This window comes from Artemia franciscana, chromosome 11 (assembly GCF_032884065.1).
Source record: "Artemia franciscana chromosome 11, ASM3288406v1, whole genome shotgun sequence".
NCBI classification, from domain to species: Eukaryota; Metazoa; Arthropoda; class Branchiopoda; order Anostraca; family Artemiidae; genus Artemia; species Artemia franciscana.
In genome coordinates, this window is record NC_088873.1 from 30,310,461 (window position 1) to 30,324,249 (window position 13,789).

The following is a 13,789-nucleotide window of genomic DNA, read 5'->3' on the forward strand; positions in this document are numbered from 1 at the left end:
CCAATTACCATAAACCAAACATCTTCGGAGCTGTTTTGCATGGTCAACTTCAGTTATTAAGCGCCCTTTCCACGCACCAAAATTAGAAAAATTCAACAAAAAAATTATTATTTGCTTCAAAACCCCTCTGCTTACCTTAAGTTGCCTTTCTTCCAATTTACTCACGTATCCTCTAAATTCACCCAAATGAAAATAAACCTCCCACGAATGAATGAGCCCCTGCCAAAAAAAAAATCATGGAATAGAAACGGAATTTGAAAAAGCAGAAAGACAATTCAAACAGCAAATAATAACAATCAAATAGGCAGAATTATAGACTACTTTTAATAAACTATCCCTTTCTTCTTGGTTTTTTAGTCGAGAAAGTTTAGGGATATTAAATCTCCTTCTCCCATTGTTAAAACCATAGAAAAAGTTAAATTTGATTATAGATGATAAATAGTCCCTTCTCGTACAAAACTTTTTTACAATATATAATTCAAACTCATATAGCAAGTCATTGAATGGAAATCGGAGAAAAAAATTAACAGCTCTCAGTCTACTATACTCTCCAGTATCTACTAAAAGGGCACAATTTTCGCCCTAATGCTTCTATCACATTAAACCACTGGTATGGACTTAATGATACTTGACAAATAACTAAGCATCCATAAAAGACTAAATGACGGTAAATTGCAAAATTTCTGAAATGAGGTGTAATCATTTTTAAACGCTCCGATAAAACCAATTAAGCCGATGCCAGGAGAGGTCGAACATGTATCCATAATGTTGATATGTTAGATGAATTGTTGGCTCAAGGATTTTTATTTGGGAGGGGCGCTTTTTTCAAGAGAGGGGGTTTACACAAAGAACTTTTACAAACGCATCAAAAAGTTGTTTATTTGCATTTTTGTTCCGGGTCAGAAAAACGTTTTAAGGGGGGTTCAGACCCCCAAACCCTCCTGGAGACGCCCTTGGTTAGATGTTATTATATACTCTAATGATAGTCTTTAATAATTGAATTCTCGCACCCAGCTTTTCCCTTGCACCCTCTAGTACTAATAACTTGACAATATTGGGAACGTGAGGTACATACCGTTTGCAGATAATGGGCTTAAACTACTCCTTTCGTGATTACTACTAGCTTTGACGTCATCGAACTGAAGCAATGTCAGTGTAGAAACTATCGAAAAAATAGTCACGGATACCATCTCACCTAGAATATAGAAAAAAACAGCTTCAACTCTACTGTCTAACTCATTAATACACATTCAATACTTGTCTTGAATAAGTACAAGTACATACAAACGTAAGGACATGAATTAGTGACCCACCCAAGGTGAAAATAGGGGGATAGAAGACCCGGGGGTTGCAATTGGTTGGGTGAGGGAGAGCATATTGCCACCCTTTAGATATTCCCCCTTGATTTTGAGAAAAAAACTTTTTTGGCATTAAAATTGAAAAAAAAATGAAAAAAACGAAGTTGCCCCCCTTAGATTCTGAAAAATGTATCTTCTTCTCCCATTCCTAGTTCTTATGAACTGACATCAATGAACCTCCAAAAAAATGGGACATTACATAAACTCTCCTATCTGTTGATTATATCAAACAGTTCGTGGTAACGAACTGTAGTAAGGAGCGCCCTGTTCAATAGGAACCAAAATTCTAAAAAACAGCATTTTGATACTCATAGATAAATAAAAATAATCAGATTCTTAAGCTGATTTCAAATATACAAGTTTCATCAAATTTAGTCTTACACGTCAAAAGTTACGAGCCTGAGAAAATTTACCTTATTTTGGACAATATGGGGAAATATCCCCTAAAAGTCACAGAATCTTAAACAAAAATCAGAACATCGAAACCTGCGTATCAGAGAACCCTACTGTAGAAGTTTAAAGCTTTTATATACAAAAATGTGGATTTTTGTAATTTTCGCCAGAAGACAGATCACGGGTGCGTGTTTATTTGTTTTTTTTCAGGGGTGATCGCATCAACCCAGTGGTCCCAGGATGTCGCGAGAAGGCTCATTCTGACGGAAATTAAAAGTTCTAGTGCCCTTTTCAAGTGACCAAAAATTGGAGGGCACCTAGGCACCATTCCACGCTCACTTTTTCCCCAAAGTCACCAAATCAAAATTTTAAGGTAGCCATTTTGTTCATCATAGTTGAGAACCCTAATAACTATATCTTTGGGGACGACTTAATCCCCAGAGGCCCCGTGGGAGGGGGTTCAAAGTAACAAACTTTACCATTGTTTACATGTAGTAATGGCTATTGGGAAGTGTACAGACGTTTTTAGGGGGATTTTTTTGTTTGAGGGAGAGAATGAGGGGAAGGGGTTATGTGGGAGGGTCTTTCCATTGGGAATTTATCATGGGGGACGAGAATTTTCAGGAAGAAGGCGCAGAACTTTTTAACGTTATTAAAAAAAAAACAATGAAAAAATAAATATGAAGTTTTTTCAACTAGTAGCCTTTTCAAGTAGCCAAAAAATTGGAGGGCAACTAGGCCTCCTCCCCCACCCTTTTTTCAAAACGAATTAATATGAAAATTTTGTTTTAATTTTTCATCTGCAGAAAGCCAAAATAAAAACATGAATTAAATAAAAAACGTTCAGAAATTAGATTAAAAAAAACAAGTTTTTTCGACTGAAAATAAGGAGTGACATTAAAGCTTAAAACAAACAGAAATTACTCCGTATATGAAAAGGGTTGTTCCTTCCTCAACGCCCCACTCTTTACGCTAAAGTTTTTTATTGTTTTTAAAAGTAGAGTTTTGAGAAAGAGTTTTTTATTGTTTTAAAAGTAGAGTTTTGAGAAAGAGTTTAACTTTAGCATAAAGAGCGGGGCGTTGAGGAAGGAACAACCCTTTTCATGTACGAAGTAATTTCTGTTCTTTTTAAGTTTTAATTTCGCTCCTTACCTACAGTCGAAAAAACTTGCTTTTTTTATTTAATTATGGCATTAAAAGACATTTTTTCAAGATAAATCCATTTCCTCTTAAAATGGAATCCTGGCTACACCTCTGCATATTTCAGGGCATAAATTTTGGAGAGGAGCTTAAAAGCTTAAAAATTTGTTCCCGATTTGTACAATTGTTATTCAAAAACAGATGTTTATAAATCTTTTTGATCTCTAAGACGTTCAAAATAAGCCACCACAAACTTTAAAATGAAATCCTTCAAAATTCAAATTTCGGCAAATCTCAGATTCTCAAAATGTAACAACGGAATATACTGCTGAAGTGTGTTTCTTAGGATTTTTTTCTAATGTGCCTTACTCCTTCGAGTTCCTAACTTAGGATAAAAATCGATACTACAGTCAAACTTTCCAGCTTACTTCAATTCACTTAAATCTAGGGGGAGGGGGTAAAGTTTATTTTTCAATATATACAGAGGGGCAAAGTTGTCATTTTTCAGCTTTTGAACTGAAATACTAGAAAAGATATTCTCAATGGAAACACCCCCCAAAAATATATTTTTAATACTTAGGGGGATCTAGGCAGACAGGCCCTGTCACTTTATTGACACCACTGCTCTACTGATGCCAGTGGTTTATTTCATTATTTTGAGATTCTTCCCATTTCAAGATGTTTCTTCCCATCTTAAAATTAGCCGCTTAATTCTTAGAACGCAGTTTTCAATCAGCTGCAAAAAAATTTGTTATTTTGAAAAGTCTGGAAAAACAGAATCTTATCTGTACAAAAATGTTTATTCAGACTCACAACCAAGTTTAATTGTTCTTCTAATAAAAGAAAAGCATGCATACAAGAAGTATCACGCCTAACGAAAGCAAAATAGAAAAAATTAAGTCTCATCACGAGGCTCATGACAACACATAAATCAGTTATTAGAATCAATATGCAAAAAATCAGTAGTCATCTAATGAATATTTTAGCGCAACTTTGCCAATAATCCTATTCCCGATTATATAATTAGACCATTCTGATTTTGAAACGTGTTAAACAAAATTGCTTACATCAGTTCCACGACAAAGCCAAAAACAATACATTACCCAAATATACCTATATTTTTTTTCAATATTCGTTCCAAAGCTACTGATAAAATTGATTAACCATTTAACTGATTCATATGCTTTTTTATGAGGAGCTTTATATCAAGATCTCTCGTCTGTGTAACTATGCCAACAATTCTATTATAATTAGATGATTTTCTATTTCAAACATGTTGAGTGAAAACTAATCATACGACAGCTCTAATCACTAAGTGAAAAAAAGAACAGTGATTATTATGCACACAAAAACATCTGATGAAGGATTATTCTGAAAACCACCTGAAACCTAGAGTCAAGGATACTTCTGGATATCCAACATATTTATCACTATGTAGATCATGCAAAATTGACAGTCAAAAACTGAAGCCGTCTAGCCTATGCCCACCGCTTAAAATATGGATACTTAAAATCGTTGAATGGTTAGACTATTTCTCTGGCGGTAATCAATCGCTAAACATGTACCAACAATTTAGTCCTTTCTCATGCCCATATTCACTGCTCAAAGCACGGATGTTTTCAAGCCGTGGCTAGTTGCAAATATATTTGCAACTAGCAAATCTATTTGCAACTAACAAATATATTTGCTAATTTGCTCCCCCAGCGTGAATGAGCCGGCTAGAACCTCAACAGGTTGACTCTAGTTCGGTATTGTGGAGTGACATGCATGAGAGGAAAATTTTCAAGTATAGTCGAACATTTTCAAGTATACTACTGTCAACCAGCGTCTGTTCCCCGGGGAGACCCTCCAACTAGGTTGACTCTAGTTCGGCATTGTGCAATGACATGCATGGGAGGTATAGCATAAGCGGGAGATGGTAACAACGGCAATGAAAGGGGTGAAATGAACCATGACTTGATGTCCACTTAATTGGACTATCTGCCTTGGCTTTTTCTACAAGTAGCCATGACTTGACTTGCCCACAACTATTCCATTTTTAATTCATCAAATTTTGTAAATGGTTGACATGATTAGGGTAAGTCTAGTAATTCATCGATAATGTCCCAAGCATACTCTATTCTGGATCGGATCCAGAAGTCTACGGATTTTAATGAAAAATGGGCTTTCTCCTTTAGTTTCTATTTGTTTTATAGTCAACGTTATAGGAATAATTTCCTGAAGCACATTCTCGCAGGAGTATACTTCTAACTACTACTACTATTATTACTACTACTACTACTAACAACGTACTCCAGCACCAAGCCGCCTGAGTTAAACACAATTACGTATGCCACTCACAGCTACAGCTACGCCAAATTAGTTTTTCTCAAAACGAATATATCCTTATTAGTCTTTTATCCGATATATCCAAGTCAAACAAATATTTCGGGGGAAAGGAGGCTCAAACCCCCTAGATACGGTCTTGGTTGTGGCACAAAATGCCATAAAACAGTGCCTTGCTGGAGCACGATATCTCGTGTTACTTAAAAAAGGTAGATGAAATCAAAACTTCCGTTTATTGAGCCCTCCTTTCAGTATTCTAAAACAATTTTTCGATTCAACTACCCATGGAAAAAAAACACATAGTCCGTTCTTTACCAGAAATATTTAAAATTTCGCATTTTGGAAAAATGCAAGAATGAAACCTTCATTTTAAAAGAGTCAAACATGCTGAATTTACTCGTGTACTTTCAAACAGTTCGTGGTAACGAACTGTAGTAAGGAGCGACCCGGCTCAATAGTAAACGAAACTCTAAATAACGGAATTTTGATGCTAAAATATACATCAAAAGAATCAGATTTTCATGCTGATTTTAAATATATAAGTTTCATCAAATTTGGTCTTTGTCATCAAAAGTTGCGACCCTGAGAAAATTTTCTTATTTTAGAAAATAGGGGAAAACACCCCCTAAAAGTCACAGAATCTTAACGAAAATCACACCATCGCATTCAGCGTATCAGAGAACCCTATAACAAAAAAATTTCAAGCTCCTATCTACAAAAATGTGGAATTTCGTATTTTTTGCCAGAAGACAAATCAAGGGTGCGTGTTTATTTGTTTGTTTTTTTTTTCCCAGGGGTCATCGTATCGACCAAGTGGTCCTAGAATGTTGCAAGAGGGCTCATTCTAACGGAAATTAAAATTTCCAGGGCCCTTTTAAGTGACCAAAAAATTGGAGGGCACCTAGGCCCCCTCCCACGCTCATTTTTTCTCCAAAGTCAACAGATCAAAATTTTGAGATAGCCATTTTGTTCCGCATAGTCAAAAACCATAATAACTATGTCTTTGGGAATGACTTACTCCCCCACAGTCCCTGGGGGAGGGGCTGCAAGTTACAAACTTCGACCAGTGTTTACATATAATAATGGTTATTGGGAAATATACAGTCGTTTAAAGGGGATTTTTTTTGGGGGGGGGGGGGGTGGGGTTGAGGGGAGGGGGCTATGTGGGAGGATCTTTCCTGTGAGAAATATGTCATGGGGGAACAGAAATTCAATGAAAAGGGCGCAGGATTTTCTAAAATTACTATAAAAAAAATGAAAAAATAAACATGGAAAAATTCTTTCAATTGAAAGTAAGGAGTACCATTGAAACTTAAAACGAACAGAGATTATTACGCATATGAGGGGTTCTAAAAATACTTTAGCATAAAGAGCGAGGTATTTAGGAGGAGATAAATACCTCGCTCTTTATGCTAAAGTATTTTTAGTAATTTCAACTATTTATTCTACGGCCTTTCTGATTCAGGGGTCATTCTTAAAGAATCGGCACAAAACTTACGATTTAGTGTAAAGAGCGAGGTATTAACGAGGGTACAAACCCCCTCATATACATAATAAAAATTTAAGAATATAAAAGTTTGTTACGTAAGTTAATTCTTAAGTTACGTATATTTTTTACTAATAAAAAAATTCGTTAAAAATTAAAATTTATAGCTGCCTTTTTGTGTAACCGAAAAATTGCATGGCAACTAGGCCTCCTTCCCCATCCCATATTTCTCAAAATCGTCTGATCAGAACTAAGAGAAAGCCATTTAGTCAAAAAAGGAATTAAAATGTAAATTTCATTTTAATAATTTATGTGTGGAGAGCCAAAATCAAACATGCATTAATTCAAAAACGTTCAGAAATTACATAAAAAAAAACTAGTTTTTCTAACTGAAAGTAAGGAGCGACATTAAAACTTAAAACGAACAGAAATTACTCCGTATATGAAATGGGTTGTCCCCTCCGCAATCCTTCGCTCTTTACGCTAAAGTTTGACTCTTTACCACAATTCTGCTTTTTAAGACAATTAAAAGCTTTAGCATAAAGAGTGAGGGATAGCGGAGGGGACAACCCATTTCATATACGGAGTAATTTCTGTTCGTTTTAAGTTTTAATGTCGCTCCTTACTTTCAGTTAGAAAAACTAGTTTTTTTTATGTAATTCATTAAGATCCCAACATTTCTTGAGAGCCCTTCCCTTCCTCTCTGTGATTATAAATATATTCTTATGCCGATAACTTTTGATAACTCCTCTTTTTGAGTGCTTCGATTGCTATTGACCAGAGTCGCTCTTCTTTCATTGTTCAAACCATTTCAAACCGAAATGGCATGAGACAGCAACTCCCGCTTTTCTGTAGCAAGATCACTGTACTTTGCTCAATTGACTAGCCCGTAAACTTTCAGAGAATGTGGACCAACCACATCTCAAGTTTGGACATGAGAGGAAAAATACTTTTCCTCAAAAAAATAATTTTGATACCAATAGCTACATCAAAAGAATCGAATTTTAATGCTGATTTTAAATATATAAGTTTCATCAAGTTTAATCTAACCCATCAAAAGTTACGAGCCTGAGAAAATTTGCCTTATTTTAGAAAATAGGGGGAAACAACCCCTAAAAGTCATAGAATCTTAACGAAAATCACACCATCAGATTCAGCGTATCAGAGAACCCTGTTGTAAAAGTTTCAAGCTCCTATCTACGAAAATGTGGAATTTTGCATTTTTTGCCAGAAGGCAGATCACGGATGCGTATGTATTTGTTTGTTTTTTTGTTTTTTTTTCCAGGGGTGATCGTATCGACCCAGTGGTCCGAGAATCTTGCGAGAGGGCTCATTCTAACGGAAATGAAAAGTTCTAGTTCCCTTTTTAAGTGACCAAAAAAATTGGAGGGCATCTAGGCCCCCTCCCACGCTAATTATTTTCCCAAAGTCACCGGATCAAAATTCTGAGATAGCCATTTTATTCAGCGTAGTCAAAAAACCTTAAAACTATGTCTTTGGGGACGACTTACTCCCCCACAGGGAGGGGCCAAAAGTTACAAACTTTGACCAGTGCTTACATATAGTAATGGTTATTTGGAAGAGTACAGACGTCTTCTGGGGGATTTTTAGGTTGAGGGGGGTGAGAAGAGGGGGATATGTTGGGGGAACTTTCCTTGGAGGAATTTTTCATGGGGGAAGAAAAGTTTCATGAAGGGAGAGCAGGATTTTCTAGCATTATTAAAAAAAACAATGAAAAAATAAATATGAAAAAGTTTTTTCAACTGAAAGTAAGGAGAAGCATTTAAACTTAAAAAACGAACAGAAATTATTACGTCTATGATGGGCTCATCTCCTCCTAATACCTCGCTCTTCACGCTAAAGTATTTTTAGTAATTTCAACTATTTATTCTACGGCTTTTGTGATTCAGGGGTCATTCTTAAGAAATTGGGACAAGATTTAAGCTTTAGTGTAAAGAGCGAGGTACTGACGAGGGGGTGAATCCCTTCATATACGTAATAAAAACATGAGAATACGGTAGTTCGTTACGTAAGCTAATTTGTAAGCTACGTATATCTTTTACTAATAAACATTCGTAAAAAATTAAAAGTTCTAGTTGCCTTTTTAAGTAACCAAAAAATCGGAGGGCAATTAGGCCTCCTCCCCAACTCCTTTTTCTCAAAATCACTCGATCAAAACTACGAGAAATCCAATTAGCCAAAAAAATAAATATGAAAATTTCGTTTTAATTATTCATCTGCGGAGAGCCAAAATCAAAACATGCATTGATTCAAAAACGTTCAGAAATTAAATAAAAAAAAACAAGTTTTTTTAAACGGGAAGTAAGGAGCGACATTAAAGCTTAAAACGAACAGAAATTACTTCGTATATGAAAGGGCTTCTTCCTCATCAACGCCCCGCTCTTTACGCTAAAGTTTTTTACTGTTTTAAAAAGTAGAATTAAGAGAAAGAGTCAAACTTTAGCGTGAAGAGCGGGGTGTTGATGAGGAAGCAGCCCTTCTAAACCTTCTAAAGGCCGTTGTTTCTTTCCGCTTTACTGAAAACGACTTGCATTTCGGGCAGTGTGCTATTTTTGTCATAACAGCAACAACATAACAAAAAGTAATATCACAAAACTAACCAAGGTTTAAACATAATAGTACTTGTCCATTACTCAGAAAACACCAAGAATTTGGATTCTGTAGTATCAGAAAATAATCGGTTTATTGCTGTCTGTACTTAGAAAGAATTAGCTTAGGCTCAATGGAAAACTACATTGTAGCTATATTTTAATTAAATATTTAGCTGGTATTTTTTTTAGGTTAGGTTACATTTTGCATGCAGGCCCGCCATACTTAGCCCCCAACCCACCTCCTCAATGTGTATATATATACAACCGAAAGTATACATATATCCTATCTATCTCCCAAGCGTCTCAGTAGTTTCAACCCATGTACCTGTAAATTGAACCAACTTGGGATGTTGAATCAATCCAAATAATAGGGGTGCTACTCCCCCTCCCTCTCAATCCTTCTAAACGACTTGGGTGTAATTTACTTATTGAATTACGTAATCTATTGAACATCATCGTTCATTTAAAATCTTATGCGGTTTGAAAAGTGGGGTTTTATGTGTCGAAAAAAAAATATCAAAATTGACATCATCATATCAATCGAGGTGAGAGGAAAGAACTAAAAAAAAGTAAACCAGTTACCTAATATATTCATATGAATTCTTAAATATCACAGCAGTTTTAGATTTTTCGATATTTTAAGAGAGAAAATGGTCGAATATATTTTTCTTTCAGTAAAATGTACATGACACTTGGGCCTGTAGAATGTTTAGGGGGTGATAGCCATACTCCTGTTTGCGGTAATATTTATTTATTTTAAGTTTCACCTTAATTCTTCATTATAATTTCTGTTCATTTCAGGATTTAGTTCATTTTTGAATTTATAATTTTTTGTCCGAGCGGGCAAGGGTTCGAATCCTAGTGTACCCACTTATTTGGTTTGGGACGGGGGTCAGTGGCGTGACTCCGTAAGCTCAGTTAGAGTCGACCCAGCTCTAAATGGGTACCTGGAGATATCTGGGGAAATAACAAGAAGGGTGTGCGAAAGCACAGGATGGTTGACCCCCAGCCCTCCATTGCCTTTCCTGGCTGAAGGGCCAAAAAACGGTGATCAGTACTTCTGGTAGGGACTGTTAAGTCCAATACCATAGTCTTTACCATTTTAGGATTTATTTACTCACATATAGCAGCACCTCTTATCTTAGCATTTTACGTAATGGTTTATTGTAATTTATGTTTGTTTCAAGTTTCAAGATTCATTGATAGTAATTTCTATTTATCTCAAGGTTGAATTATTCCAGGATTTTGCTTCTTGTCGTCTTATGTTTTAATATCACTCTTAACTTTTCTTTGAACAACAAAACGTTTTTAAACCAATAACAAAAAGAGGATAGATTTTGCCACAATTTGTTGAATCTTTGATGAAAACTACTATCCTTGAATTGATTTGAAGAAAATAGCTATGGCCCGTCATTATCTATATTCGGTGCACATCCATCCCATTTAAACTAATGCAAAATTTTCATTTGGTTTGGCTAACACAAGACTATAAAACGTGCCAAAATTTCAAATATGAGCTAAATCGGTCGTCTGGTATTGCAAGTCACCATCATAAAATGTTACCTAACAATAAACTAAGAACATCAGTAAAAAGGGAGATTTTGGAGGCATTTAAATATAGGGGAGGTCTCGATGCGACAAATCTCAAGGGGAATTCATAGACTCCGAGTTAGCACATGTTTCGAGATTTGAAATAGAAAGGTAATAAAGTTTTTGGAAAAATACAAACTATAAATAATATAAATAATATAAAAGAAAAATTGCCACTTTTTAGCTATTCCTCATCTTAAAGAAAGCATTATAAGCCATAAAAAATATATATATTGCTTTTGTTAGGCCGAGGGAGCAGAAAATATATGCTTTTAGCATTGCGCCTTTAGCATCATTAATTTTCCTGTCAAAATTTCTAAGACATGCTAGAGCCCGGCTGCTCAGCATGTGATCCATCAATTTTTGCCTTTGCACATAACTTATGCTACTTGTAAACAGTACAATTGTATTTTTGCGTTGTCTAGTCCCTGGGCAGGTGAGGCTCTTCGATGTTTAAATTTTATTCAAATCAATTCAAAGGGTCATCAACAATCCTTAACATGCCGAAAGTCCTTTAACTATCTTATGTTTCTCGCTGTTCTGCTCTGTGTTGGCAAAGATCGCTCTCCAGAAAAAGGTAATTGGATGCACTTGTAGAATACAGTTTTTAACACAAACACAGGACCCTTCATTTAAACATAGTAATTGTCTTAAGTGGTGCTAGCCCATCGACAAAAAAAAATCACCATAACAATCAAGATGAATTGGAAAGAACTAGTGAAATTAAACTGATTACTTAATTCACTGATTTAAATTCTTGGATATTTCAGCAGTTTTTAATTTTTGATGTTGTAAGAGAGAAAATGGTTGAATATAATTTGTTTTCAGTTAAGCGTAAATGCCACTCGGGTGTTTAAAATGTTTAGGGAGTGGCGCCTTGCTCCTGTTTGCGGAAATTTCTGTCTGTTTTAGGTTTGACCTGATATTTCATTTTAATTTCTGTTCATTTTAGGATTGCTAAAGGCAATGGACTTTTGAGGTCTGGATCTCAACCCAGAGTGCATGGATCTACCCTACAATTAAATCAAAATGAAATGCTTCGGTTAATCAATGTCTCCAATGTGTTTTCTCAGTCTTAAAAATTTATGAGATTTTCTTGAGAACAATATGTTCTCGAAAATCTCTCCAAAATAAATGTTTATAAATACATGATTATTAATTTAAAATGCTTTTGTTTACTAAAAATGTTTTTTCTAAAAATTCTTTTGGAAACTTAAAGCATTTAGTAATCTGATGACTGGTTTGAGAACTACGTTATTCTCTTGTGTTTCATACTCACCTGAGTATGCTTATCGTGTTGGATATCTATGTCTCATGATAGATAAAAAAAAAGAACTTTAAAAATTATTCATATCTCTTTCATTAGGCCTACTTCTTTTGATGATGACTTAAATCAGCTGCATCTGACATCCCTGAAAATAAGGTGACATAAACTTATCACGGATTTTGTACGGAAAGTGTACCAACGTAAGAACCGTCATTTAAAAATAATAATTGGACTTTGGTAGTGCAACAGCCTGTCCAATTACCCTCCCTGTAAATCCTCAGAAGTGGTTCCAATAGAGTTGTTTTGTTAGCCCCATCATAAAATTAACAGCCATGTTCGATCGTTGGTCTTAGACAAATATGATTGCACAGCTCTTCAGGTTGTATCAAAAGGGCTTTAGAGGATAAAATTGTTTTTTAGCTTTCTATTACATGAACATCGAATCTAGCCGAAGTAGACATTCAATGAAAATTCAGTTGAAAAAAAAAACAATTGTTAACAGGAGTTACTCATCGACTGTGTTGATGTCTTGAAGTCTAAATGACAATTAGGCATCCTCATTCGGATGCAAAACTACCCTTCTGTTTTAGTGTGTTTAAGCTAACCATCCCAGTATAAAAATCCAATAAAACTATTTCGCAACTTCAAGAGATCTTCCTGATAATTGGTGAAGCCATACTAGAGACTTCTTGCTTTCAGAGGATCACATTGGCTGTTATAGTGGCAGCAAAGAATCGTGGCTCCCGTACGATTCTGCCCAGGAAGGAAAAGTGAAAACAGTGGGGCCGATTGAGAAAGAACAGTGGGGCATACGACCCCTAGATTTTTCACCACTACCTCCTATGGACTTTAAAAATACCTTTTTCTGGTATTTTCATTGAAAACGCCTTTATCGGTATTTTCCTTGGAAAAAAAACAGAATTGCTCTTGCCCCCTCCCCCCTAATTGTCGTGAATTGACGCCACTGGTTATAAGTAGCCTTGCTCCCCTCACAAATTAAGGATGCCTCCTAGACAGTAGCCAGACAGTAGCCTTATATCAAACCCCTGATGCTTGTTTCACTCTTGATTCAAATCATTCTAGGCGGTCCAGTAGTCCGACCGTTTCCTTCGGAATCTGCTCTGGTTTTAAAACCGGTGGGAAACGGTTACAACTTTTAGCTGAGAATGCCACAAAACTCCTCCACTAAATAAAGCAAATGGAGACAATTCATATTCTAAATTTGGATTTACATGATTATAGGCTACACAAGGCGGGTGGGTGGGCGGTGGTCGCTCCCCATCAATTCTCCCGAAAGCCTTTGTCAAGAGAAAATTTAAAGTGTAAACTCGGAACTTCGTATCCTTGGATGAATCCCTCCCCTTAGACAAAAGACAAATTTGCTATTTGGTTTTATATTGTTCATATTTTATTTCCCCACTAATTTGAGGGTAAGTAAATGCATACCAATGAAATATTAGTGACATCAGAAAAATTCTTTAGTGGAAATTGCCAAGGAATCATTTCATTTCCTACTATATAGAGACCCAAATGACCTCAGAGAGCCTTTAAAGAACTGAATATTTTCCCAACCCAAGAAGTTTCTGTACAACATACCTTGCGGGGGAGGGACTAAGCC

The 13,789-nt window shown here is 35.7% G+C and overlaps 1 protein-coding gene across 1 annotated transcript in view; it reads right to left on the bottom strand.

Moving 5' to 3' along the window:
- The window catches only part of LOC136032593 (axotactin-like), a 249,502-nt gene that overhangs the window by 235,468 nt on the left and 245 nt on the right, over positions 1-13,789 (bottom strand). The window contains exon 2 of the mRNA XM_065712861.1: positions 1,076-1,195. Within this exon, the coding sequence (XP_065568933.1) occupies positions 1,076-1,190 (115 nt within the window). The 5' untranslated portion in view covers positions 1,191-1,195. The remainder of the gene's footprint in view (positions 1-1,075; positions 1,196-13,789) is intronic.